Raw genomic sequence first — 12,669 nt, 5'->3', positions numbered from 1 at the left:
AAAAATAATTATGTTTTCGCTTCCTTATAACATTAAAAAAGAGGACAGATGGTGACAGATGTGAATTATTCATGTCACCCTCACATCACTTATAAGGGCGTTTTAAAACTAGACAGTGAAAGTAAGAAACTCCTCTTGGTCTCTCCCAGGCTTGTCTGTCGCCTTACCCACCAGCGGCCTGCAGCATCATGGGGCGGAAGGAGCAGAGTCAAGGTTAAGGGAAACTCTCTTAGAGACACTGACTCAAATTTTTCATCAATGCATTTGGCTTTCCCTTTTTCCAAGTTATGCTCTGCAAACATAAGTTCTGAAATAATCCAACCTTTAAAACCATACGATGGTGGCAGAAGTTATCACGGGAATGGATGTGACACCTTCAGGATTTGGCATGACTGTAAAGTTTTGCTCCTCTCTCTTTCTTACTCTCTCTCAAAGAATTTACACTCATCTATCTTCCACCTAGGGAAGCGCAGGAGTTGGAAATTCACGAACAAAAAGAGAACTTAAAGAAAACACCTTTTCTCATTCACGAAGCTGGTCCAGATTTAAAGCCCACGACAAGAAATGACCATCCTGTCCTATGGCACACAGCTCAGTGGGGAGGCTCGAGTATGTAACCTCGGGCACCAGGAGAATCTGTGCCACCAGCTTAGTCCCTACCCATAACCTCCCGCCTCAGTGTGCACCCGGGGTGGGGAAATTCAAAGCCGCCGCAAAAAGCGAGGTGCTGGGCGCAGGGAAGGTGGCATTCTCAGTTTAAAAGAAGTGCTACACCTGCAGAAAGGGAATCTTGGAAGGCACGAGCTTCCGGTAAGAAACAAACCAAACCCATCCACAGCCCTTTCACTCCTAGAACGCCGCCAGGTGGATCGGACTCCGATGTTGGCACCGGGTCGTCCAGGAACCGCCATCAGCCGACCCCAGGCTGAGCTGCCAGAGAAACCAGCAGTGTAGACGGGGCAGAAGCGTCCCGGCACCTCCCTCCGGCCAGGGCTGCCGGCCCACTGGGCTCGGCCAGTTTCCCCCAAGTGAGTCACCCACTGGATGTCTTTGGCAACCGCTCGGTCCGCCTCTCGCACAGGCCAGCTCCCAGCTCCCAGCGCCTCTGCCCCTCCAGGCGGAAGGGACTCCCTTCCCCGCCTCTCCCCCCACCCCACCCCCCACCCCGCCCCCGAACACGGTGTCCTTGACAAAGCTGCTCAGCCTCTCCGTTGACGGACTCGTCGGGAAAACTGGGGACAAAAACAGCCCCATCCTGGGGATGCGCCGGGGTCACCGAGCGGCTCCGGCCCCCGGAGCACCGGGAGGAGCCAGCTGCGGCGAGGCCGGTCCCGAGGGCCTCCGCGCGGCCGGCGCCAGGTGCATGGCCAGGTGCACGGCGGCAGGGGACCCGCGGTGGGGAGAAGGGGCGGGCCGGGCGGGCCGCGCGGGCCGGGAGGTGGCGGCGCAGCCCGGGAGGCCACTCACCACCACATGCGCGCCGGGCAGGGCGAGGGGCTTGGGGCTGATGAGCGGGGACAGCATGTAGAGCAGCAGCACGAACGCCACGAGGCAGGTGCCCACCAGCAGCAGCAGCATCGCTCGGCCGGCGGGTCGGGGGCGGGCGGCGCCGGGATCACGCGCGGCCGCGCTGCAGGCGCCTGTGTTTGGGTCCCGGGCGGGCGGCGGCCGAGGGGAAGAGGCGGAGCCGGCAGAGGGCGCGACCGCGGCGGGGCGGCGCCACCAGCGGAGACGCGGGACCGGGTGCGCGGCGCCCGTGGCGTAGGCCGGCCGCAGCCTCCCCCGGTCCCCGCTCCCCCGTCCCCGCGGCGACCCCTGAGCGCCTCTGCGCGGGCGCGGTGAGCGCGCTGTTTGGGTGGCGGGTGCCTCTTGGGGCCGTGGGGAGCTGGTGCCCCACCTTCCCGGTGTCGCGCCAGGCGCTGGGCCGCTCTAGGCGTGGGTTCCGCCACGTCGCCGAGTGTCGCCCAGCCCCGCGGCCCGCCTGGCAGGAGCCACCCGGGCTCGGGCAGTGGGGCCCGACCCTGCCGGCGCCTGGAAGCCCGGCATCAAGCTCTGAAATCCCGGCCTCCATTTAGCAGGTCCTAGAAAATGGTCACAGCCCATTGTCCCTGTTCAGAGGAACGGGAAGATCTGAATATGGCATTTACGAAGTCACTTAGATGGTTCCATTTCGTTGAGCTGAGTTCACCTTTTTTTACCAAAGCAAGGTTTAAATTAAAAATACATACATACATACATACATACATAAAAAGGTTGTGATCTAATTCACATCCGGATTTAAAGTGTAAAATAAATGTATTTACTGTACCCAGAGCTATACAACCTCTCCACAATTTTAGGACATTTCATTACACCTCCCTCACCCCCAAAATATCCTGTTCCCATCAGCAGTCAATGCCTGTTAGGCAATCACCAGTTTTTGTCTCTATAGGACTGCTTATTCCAGATAAACAAATGGAATCATACACGAGGTAGCCTGTTGTGTCCAGCTTCTTTCACTTGGCATGTTTTCAAGGTCCATCCATGTTGTTTCATGTATCAGTATTTTATTGTTTTTATCAACAAATTGTATTCCATTGTGTGGACAGACCACATTTCATTTATCCAGTCATTAATTGATGGGCATTCAGGTTGCTTCCACTTTAGGGTTTTGTTGTTGTTTTTGTTGTTTTGTTTTTTTGGGGGGAGGGGGTTGTTGTTGTTTTTAAATATATATTTTTATTGATTTTTAGGGATAGAGGAAGGGAAAAGGATAGAGAGATGGAAACATCCATGAGAGAAAGAGAAACATCATCAATAGGCTGCCTCCTCCACGCTTCCCACAGGGGGGTGAGCCTGCATCAGGGCATGTGCCCTGACCTGGAATCCAACCTGTGACCTCTTGGTTCCATGCTCAACTGCTAAGCTACACTTTGGGGCTTTTGTGAATAATGCTGCTGTGAACTTTAACAACCAAGTTTTTGTGAGGACACATGTTTTCCTTTATCTGGGGTATAGACCTAGAAGTGTAATTGCTGGCTCTTGTGAACGGAAAAGGGGTTCTACCTAAAGTAACCTCACAGGGTGATCTGGTCATAAATCCCGAAGTGGGCAGGTCATGGTGGATAGTCACTCCCAAGAACTTCTTTAGTAAAAGGCTTACCTTTGCCTTAAGCAAGCCCTGTCTGTGCACCTAGGTTTACACACCTTTGAAATGATATTTTTAAACCCTCCTTCTAAAGCATGACCTCAAGAGAACACATAATCTCCTTAACTATGCTGTAACCCAATCCCCCACCTTGCTTTCTCCCACCTTCAGGTAATCTTGCTTACTTCTTTCTTTAATTCTAAATGCACAGAAGCTGCAGACTGTCATTTCTTGGAAGCATTTATCTCAGTGTGTTGCGATCTGGCTCCCAGGCTTGTCCTCTGTTTGGCTCAAATGAATTTTTATAAAAACTGTCTACACGTTTGACCATTTTCACATCGACAATCTTATAACTGTTTCACCAGAACTGCCAGACTGCCAAAGCAGCTGAACCATTTTACATTCCCACCAACAGTGTATGAGGATTCCAATTTCCCTATATCCTCAGCAACACTTACCATCTTTTTAATTATAGCCTTCCTAGTGGGTGTGAAGTGACATTTCATTGTGATTTTGACTTGCATAAGGCACTCATTTTTGTTTGCTTGCTTGCCTTTCCTTTTTGTTGTTATTTTTAGGAATACTGAGGAGCTCAGGAGCAAAGGATCTGAGTTTTTCTTCTTTATTCACTTATTGCCCGGGATTAGCCAAATTACAGGGATTGAGGGCATAGGCCCGATGACTTCTGACACCAACTGCAAGTTTGGGCAATTCCTAAACCACCTTCTGTTTAGATAAGTCCCTAGAAGGGTTCACAGAACTTACTGAGAACTGTTATATTCATGGTGATCAATGGTTTACGACAAAGTCAGCTAAGGAAAAATGTGCATGGGGCAAAGTATGGAGGGCTCTAACTGCACAGCTTTTGTTGTCCTCTCTCACGGAGTCAGGACCCTCTCAACACTCGTGTGTGACAATATGCATCAAACTCCTCTGGTGTCGAGAGATTTTTATTGAGGCTTCCTTATGTAGGAGTGATTGATTGCCCATATGGCTAAACTCAGTCTCCAGGTCAAATGATATTGCATGATACAAAGCTTATGACATGGTCGATCTTCCTGGCATGGCCAGCCCCTACCTTAAAATCCAGTTTGGCTAGCCCTCATCTAAACAAAGACACTTCTATCAGGTAGGACATACATCACTTCCCAGAAGCCAAAGACAAAGGCCGGACCTTCTCTTTGGGCAAGGCCAATTCTTTACCACACAGGCCACCACCTGGTCTTTGTTCAAAGCTCTCCTACAAATAAACACATGCCTAATATCTGGAGGAGGCAGTGTGGAGTAGGAGGCTCTTAACTCAATTTCCCTAAGGATTTGACCATGAATAACAGCACTGTAATCTAAGACAATGACAGCGTTACACTGTGACGCTGTACCAGGTAGAAAAAAAGGAAAGTTGAGGTGATAGGAGAAAAAAGTGTAGTCACAAGAACTACATAGTCGGGAGAGAACCAAGATGGCGGCATAGGTTAACGCCGGAGATTGCTGCCTTGAACAACCAAATCAAAACACACCTAAAAGACGGAACGGACATCATCCAGAACCACAGGAAGGCTGGCTGAGTGGAAATTCTACAACTAGGAGGAAAGAGAATATCATACCCAGATTCAGAGGAGGCGCAGTGCTGAAGTGAAATACTCAGGTACCTAGTGCGCGCAGAGCGGGCTGGCGGCGGAGGGCGCGGTTGGTGCTTTCAATCGGGAGGGAGTCTCAGATTCTGAGCTCCAGATCCGGGCGAGTCTCTAGGGACCCAGACTCAAACGGGAGAAGCGGAACTGTCTGGCTTCAGTCGGAACTCGAAGGCAGCTTTCTCTCCGAGGTTTGCAGCGGTTGCTGGGACTCTGTGAGGCAGAGCCTCTAGGGAAGGAACTGAGAGCTGCCGTAACTGCTCTCTCCGGCCCACCCTGTTGATCCCGAGCCCGAGCGACCCACCCGCCCCGCCCAAGCCCTGCCCAGAGCCATTTGCCAGATAGCCTCAGGCAAAGACTAGATTAGCACCTCCCTAGAGGACAGAAGTTTTCCCACTGCAGACACAGCTGATTCTCACAGCCAGCTGGCCTGGATGTCAAATCCCCCTAGTATTAACTACAACAATCAAGGCTTAACTACAGGAGGACGGCACACAAAGACCACTAGGGGGTGCACCAAGAAAGGATAAAAAATGCGGAGACAAAGAAACAGGACAAAACTGTCACTGGAGGATATTCAGTTCAGAACCACACTTTTAAGGTCTCTCAAGAACTGTCTAGAAGCCAACTTAATGAGATAAACTTAATGAGATCCTCAACAAATCTAATGAGACCCTCGATGTTATGATAAAGAACCAACTAGAAATTAAACATACACAGACTGAAATAATGAATATTATACAGACTCCCAACAGCAGACCAGAGGACCGCAAGAATCAAGGCAAAGATTTGAAATGCGAAGAAGCTAAAAACACCCAACCGGAAAAGCAAAATGAAAAAAGAATCCGAAAATACGAAGATAGTGTAAGGAGCCTCTGGGACAGCTTCAAGCGTACCAACATCAGAATTATAGGGGTGCCAGAAGATGAGAGAGAGCAAGATATTGAAAACCTATTTGAAGAAATAATGACAGAATACTTCCCCTACCTGGTGAAAGAAATAGACTTACAAGTCCAGGAAGCATGGAGAACCCCAAACAAAAGGAATCCAAAGAGGACCAAACCAAGACACATCATAATTAAAATGCCAAAAGCAAAAGACAAAGAGAGACTCTTAAGAGCAGCAAGAGAAAGAAACTCAGTTACCTACAAGGGAGTACCCATACGACTGTCAGCTGATTTCTCAACAGAAACTTTGCAGGCCAGAAGGGAATGGCAAGAAATATTCAAAGTGATGAATAGCAAGAACCTACAACCAAGATTACTTTATCCAGCAAAGCTATCATTCAGAACTGAAGGTCAGATAAAGAGCTTCACAGATAAGGAAAAGCTAAAGGAGTTCATCACCACCAAACCAGTATTATATGAAATGCTGAAAGGTATCCTTTAAGAAGAGGAAGAAGAAGAAAAAGGTAAAGATACAAATTATGAACAACAAACATGCATCTATCAACAAGTGAATCTAAAAATCAAGTGAACGAATAATCTGATGAACAGAATGAACTGGTGATTATAATAGAATCAGGGGCATAGAAAGGGAATGGACTGACTATTCTTGCGGGGGAAAGGGGTGTGGGAGATGCGGGAAGAGACTGGACAAAAATCGTGCACCTATGGATGAGGACAGTGGGTGGGGAGTGAGGGCGGATGGTGGGGCGGGAACTGGGAGGAGAGGAGTTATGGGGGAAAAAAAGAGGAACAAATGTAAGAATCTGAACAATAAAGATTTAATTAAGAAAAAAAAAAAAAGAACTACATAGTCATGCTAGCATCCGCCCCTACTCCTTCTCCTCCAGCTCCCCACAAAAAGTGGAAGAATCTAGTGGGGACCCTCCTGCTGAGTGTGAGTGCACGTTCAACAAGACCTGTAAGTCAGCCCTATGACCTTTATCTTCCCTTCCTCGGTTCAACTGCCTGTTTCAATTCTCTATTAGACCTTTACTCTGAGGATGATGTGCAACATATGTCCATGACATGTGCTTGCTACCTCTTTGACCACTGTCGGACTCTATGGGCTATAAAATGTGCTTCTAGGTCCGAAGAAACATAATTCAGTCGGAATCGGTACAATATCTTCTGGTTCAGGCCTTTTATAGCATTTTGAGCATTGCATCTACCTCTGGGCATGCAAAACCCAGTCCAATCTGTCTACTCAGGTCAAGATCTACTTGTAACCTTCCAGGGCTAAAAGCATCCGTCTGCCGCCAACTCTGTGTCACACCTTCCCTCTGGGGAATCTTCCCCATAGTCATCGGCAGCCTCTGTCATTTAAAAATAATATTTTTATTGATTTGGGAGAGGGAGGGAAACATCAATGATGAGAGAGAATCATTGACTGGCTGCCTATTGCAGGCCCCACACTGGGGATCAAGCCCGCAATCCAGGCATGTGCCCTGACCAGGAATTGAACCATGACCTTCTGGTTCATAGGTTGACACTCAGCCTCTGAGCCATTTTTGTTGGCACAGGAAAGTTACTGATATTTGGTGACCCAGAGGGAACAAGAGGACTATGTCTAGATTCATCCCATCTCTGAATTGCCATAGCCCCACATCCGTTCATTTCATGACCCAGGTGGCCGCCTCAAGTGAGCACACCAGACTATCCACTTGCTGGTTCCGATCGCCTTCCAGTCTTTACGAGGTTCTGATGACCAGCAACAGGCCCTACTTTAATGTACCCCTTGAGTTTCCATAGTGATTTCCATACAGCCACGTCCCCTACAGGCATCCGTTTCTCATCGCCCTTATACCTAACCATATGGCCAGGCCATTAGCTCGTGCCCAGTTGTTTCAACACCCAAACATAGGGACTAACAGTATGTAATCCAGCCAACTGAGCTGGTTTGTTTTTACCTTCTTCAGAGTGGCAGCCTTCCAAATTGGGTGCTGTCCACTCATTCACCTTGAACCTGACATCCATAAACCACACAGCTCTTCTTTTGTTTGATAGAGAGCTATGCATAGGACACAGCCCAAGTGGCCAAAGTGGCTACAGGCCCAGCAATTCCTCAGGAGGCTCCAAAGTCAGCCCTGGAGTCTATCTACTGTGAACACAGTTCACCTCTTTCCATTTCCTGGTAGCACGTTCCTGCAAAACCGGTTCCATTTTATTATGAAACTCTTTGGGGCACTGCCTTCCCCATTAGAGTGTTTCTCTAACATCCCCAAAGACGATGTATCTCCAACTGGTTCTGTCTCTCTGGGGAACTCTGCCTAATAGAGGAGGGATCCTGGGCTTAAATGCAAAACTATGAAACCTTTAAAAAAACACATTGGATTTTAAAAGAATGAAGACTTTGGCCAGTCCGGGGGACAAAATAAAAACCAGGTCACTTATTTGCAAAAAGCTAGTTTCAGATTTCTCCACAGTAACATTTAACGTGAGAGAACAATAATACATCTATAAGAGTCTCAAGGAAAGAATGGTGAGCCAAGCAGGTTTTATATCCAGCTGATCTGTATTTCACCCATTGAACATGGAATAATTAAGGAAAATGTTTTTCCCATGAGCGCTTCTTGAGGGAAGTATTAAGGCTATTGTCTTAGTCCATTTGGGCTGCTGTAACAGAACACCATAGACGGGGTGGCTTACAGACAATAGAAATTTCTCAGTTTTGGAGGCTGGAAAGTCCAAAATCAAGATACTGGCAGATGTGGAGATGTAGCAAGAAGGAATTTCTGAAAGCCAGAAACAGAGCTCTCAGCAGAAACTGAATCTGCTGGCACCTGGATCTTGGACTTCCAGCCTCCAGAACTGTAAGAAATGTCTGTTGTGTAAGCCACCCAGTCTATGGTGTTTTGTCACAGTGGCCCTAACTAAGATCATGCCATTAAATAATTTCAAATTTGTCATAAACGTTACAGAATCCACACACATTACTACTTCACTAAACCTATTTTTCATAGCAAGGAGGAAGCAATGCATTGATTGACAGTTGGGCACAAACTCCCTATCAAAGTAACTACTCATATTTCAAATAAAATGAGTACAAATATTTTGGTGTTCATTTTTTCATAATCACTCCATCATCATCCTTAGGTACCATTTGCCACATTCAGGATAGTGTTTTGTGTTACACAAAAAAGTTCAGTTGAATTAGTATTATCTCATAAATTAAGATTAAAAATTTCCCTGGCTGATGTGGCTCGGTTGAGCACCATCCCATACACCAAGGGGTCACTGATTCAATTCCTAGTCTGGGAACATACCCACGTTGTGGGTTTGATCCCTGTTGGGGTGCGTAAGGGAGGCAATCAATCGATGTTTCTCTCATATGTGTTTCTCCATCTTTCTCTGTCTCTCACACACATATTAATGAAAAACAATTTAAAAAGATTAAAAATAATAATGCAGACTTTACTTCCGCAGTTTAGCTTATAATGTAAAACTCAGTTAAAAAAAAAAACACAAACAAAACGAAACAGGCTTGCAACTGGGAAAGAGCAACTCTTACTTACAGAATTTAAATTAATAAATGTAACATTTATTAATGTAAGGAATGAGAGAAACTGAAAATCACCATAGAACAAATAATAATTGCTGCTATAGGCAAGAACGACAGTGAGTGGGTAAAAAATTATGGAGAAACAGAATAATGCATACTCTCAATGGATCTTCCCCCAAATAGTTACCAAATACTGTGTAATTTTAACATATACCCACAATTCTTCATTTCTCTCCCTCCAGGAGGGAAGCTTTATTTCCTTTTCCTTCCTCGAAGGCAAGACTTGGCAACTAGCTTCTGAAGGACAGTGTGTGGAAAGGAAAAATAGTAATTTTCTGTGGAAAGCCAGCCCCCCGCGACACCTTATTAATCACGAGCGAAGGTAATTAACATCACTGAGAATAAGATGTTGATATCATGTCCCCCTGATTTGATACGCTAGTAGGGCACATCACTTATCTGGTGTTATTCTCCCAAATTCCCAACCTTAGTCTAATTAGAGAAGACATCAAACAAACCCAAATTGAGGGGCATTCTTCAACATATCTGGCTAAAACTCTTCCAGTGTCTCACGTTCAAAAATAAATAATAAAAATAAATAAAACACTAAAAAAGTGTCTCAAGTTCCTGAGAGGAAAGACTGAGGCAACATCACTGAGTAAAGGAGACTAGGAGATATGACTAAATGCCATCCTGGGTTGGATCCTGAAACAGAAAAAGGACATTAGTGGAAAAATTGGTAAAATCAAAATAAACAGTAGTGTGGTTGATGGGATTGTGCTAACGTTAATTTCTTGGTTTGATTATACCATGGTTATGTAAGATGTTAACATTAGGGAAAGCTTGTAAAAATTACACAGGAACGCTCTACATTAACTTCCTCTTCTGCCCAGTTGTTCCCTCCCCTTTCTGTTCACAGGTGTTGATCTGTAGTAAACATCCTGACCCCAGACTCCACCTTTGTTGGCTCCTGGAGAATCCAACTTGTAACAACACATATCGCCCAACACACTCCTGACAATTTCCCTTCTTAGGTATTATAAAATCCAGATGTAGTTTGTACTTTCCTCAAATTCTTCGCATTTTATTTACATAAAAGGTAAAATAAACCTGGTTAGATTTTAGGCCCAACTACAAAAAAGCTTACTTTCGGTATAAGTCAAGAATCATTTAAGACACCCCTGATGATGACTTTGTTGCTACTTGTGCTAACCAGCCCTGCCCTGCCCATCAGCAAGAGCTCTTTGCTCAAAGGCTGGAGAATAAAATAACGTGTGGTGACTAATTTGATAGGCTTAGAAAAAGAGAGCCCTAGCTAAGTAAATGGGACCTTATTTCTTGTAACTCCAACTGTGCTTTCATCTATAAATACTGCAGGATGAGACGAGGGTGAAGGGATTGAGGCACTTACTCAGGCACAAAGTTTAAGGAGAGGCCAAACAATTCAGTAATTAAAATAAACAATATTTTCAAAAAATTAAAATGGAAAAAAAAAAATCCATGAGAAAAACATCAAAATTGTAAAAGGCTTTCTTTTCTTTTTTTTTTTTTAATATATTTTATTGATTTTTTAGAGAGAGGAAGGGAGAGAGATAGAGAGTTAGAAACATCGATGAGAGAGAAACATCGATCAGCTGCCTCCTGCACATCTCCCACTGGGGATATGCCCGCAACCCAGGTACATGTCCTTGACCGGAATCGAACCTGGGACCTTTCAGTCCGCAGGCCAACGCTCTATCCACTGAGCCAAACCGGTTTCGGCAAAAGGCTTTCTTAATATGACTGAATGAATAGCAGAAGTTGGTAATGGGGTTACATCCCTACTGCTATTACCCTCATTGTTGGTCTACATAAATTGTGATTACATTTTTTCCTAATTTAAAAAATGACAAATATACATCACACCCATTAAGGTGGCTAATATAAAAAACAAACAAACAAAATGAAACAAAAATGAGCAATAATAAGAGTTGGTGGGTATGTGGGGAAATTAGAACCCTTGTGTTTCTGGTAGGGATGTAAATTGGTGCCGTCACTGTGGAAAACAATTCGGTGGATCCTCAAAAAGTTCAACATAGAATTACCACATGATCCAGCAGTTCTCCTAGGTGTAGACTCAAAAGAATGGAAAGCAGAGACTCAAACAGATGTAGTCATTTTAAATTATGTTTTGTATATAATCATTGTGGATAATATTTCTTCCTATAGAGAAGACCCCAAAATAAAGAAGCATACACAGAATACAGACAATACTAGGTTATATCAATTTACTTCACGTAAGAACATGTTTCAGGCCTATGATTTCCATTTAATGTCAACATAAACAATCTGTACAGAAAATCCTAAGGCAACCATTTAGCATAATATGTAAATGTGCAAATATACTTTAAGACACAAGTCATTCTATAGTATTTGCAAGGTAGAGCTTTATAGTAATAAAGGTATCTACCTCATTTTAGCTAACTTAATAATCCTTTGCATGTATAGCCAATGCAAATGTACAAGGCACAACTTAGTGTTGATGCTAAAGTGTGCAATACATACCCTCAGATTTTTTATTTGAAAATATTAAAATAACATAGTATCACATTTGTATTTTATTATTGAATGAGACATCAACTCATTTCTAAAGCTTCACGAAGCATCACACACTGACAACATATGTGGGACCAGGACACACTGTTCCCTGAACTTAAAAAATGTAAAAGAACCGTGCTACTCTATATTAAAAATTATATATATATGTATGTACAGACATACCAACATCACACACAAGACCCTTCCCATAATCCAAATGAAGGCAATTCCTTTTAGCACTGGTTCCCATAACAGTATTTTATGGCAAAATTATTTAAAAAGGATATATTTATTTACTACTGGTTTGGGTCAATCTTGCTACAAAAAGACACAATTGAAATAGACAATTTTCTCCTTCAAGATAAAGACAATGCCTAATTTAGAAAGTCTTTCTCTTGAGATTGCACAGTGAAAGGTATTATTTAGTTAAATATAAAAGTTTGCTTGCCCTGCCAGTGTGGTGCAGTGGTTGAGCATTGACCCATGAACCTGGAGGTCACGGTTCGATTCCCAGTCAGGGCACATGCCTGAGTTGCGGGCTCAATCCCCAGTAGGCAGTGTGCTGGAGGCAGCCAATAGATGATTCTCATCATTGATATTCCTCTCTCTCTCACCCTCTCCCTTCCTCTCTCTGAAATCAATAAAAACATATATATATATATATATATATATATATATATATTTTAAAAAGCTTGCAGATTTAAAAGAAATTATTTAAATCTACACAAAGAAAAATGTCAACCTATCAAAAAAAACTAATGAGCCTTGGCTAGAACACAATTCAAAATCTTTCAAGACAAATCAGTCTCTTTGCTGTTTTATTACCCATCCCTGAGAGTAAAGATTCTATCATTTTTAATAAGGTAAATAAATTTACAATGTGAAAAA

At 44.4% G+C, this 12,669-nt stretch overlaps 1 protein-coding gene across 4 annotated transcripts in view; it reads right to left on the bottom strand.

The window, feature by feature from the left end:
- KDSR (3-ketodihydrosphingosine reductase) overlaps positions 1 to 1,681 on the bottom strand; it is a 31,422-nt gene extending 29,741 nt beyond the window's left edge. For 2 of the 4 annotated variants that reach the window (XM_036321507.1, XM_036321508.1), the window contains exon 1: positions 1,468 to 1,679. In XM_036321507.1, coding sequence (XP_036177400.1) covers positions 1,468 to 1,578 — 111 coding nt within the window. In that variant the 5' untranslated portion in view covers positions 1,579 to 1,679. Of the gene's footprint in view, positions 1 to 1,467 lie in introns of all 4 variants that reach the window. The other 2 variants (XM_036321510.1, XM_036321509.1) reach the window with 2 other exon arrangements.
- Positions 1,682 to 12,669: the final 10,988 nt, after the last annotated feature.

The sequence above is a fragment of the Myotis myotis genome, unplaced genomic scaffold (genome assembly GCF_014108235.1).
Source record: "Myotis myotis isolate mMyoMyo1 unplaced genomic scaffold, mMyoMyo1.p scaffold_m19_p_9, whole genome shotgun sequence".
NCBI lineage: Eukaryota > Metazoa > Chordata > Mammalia > Chiroptera > Vespertilionidae > Myotis > Myotis myotis.
Note: the sequence above shows the minus strand (reverse complement) of the source record. Positions and strands in the feature narration are given on the sequence as shown.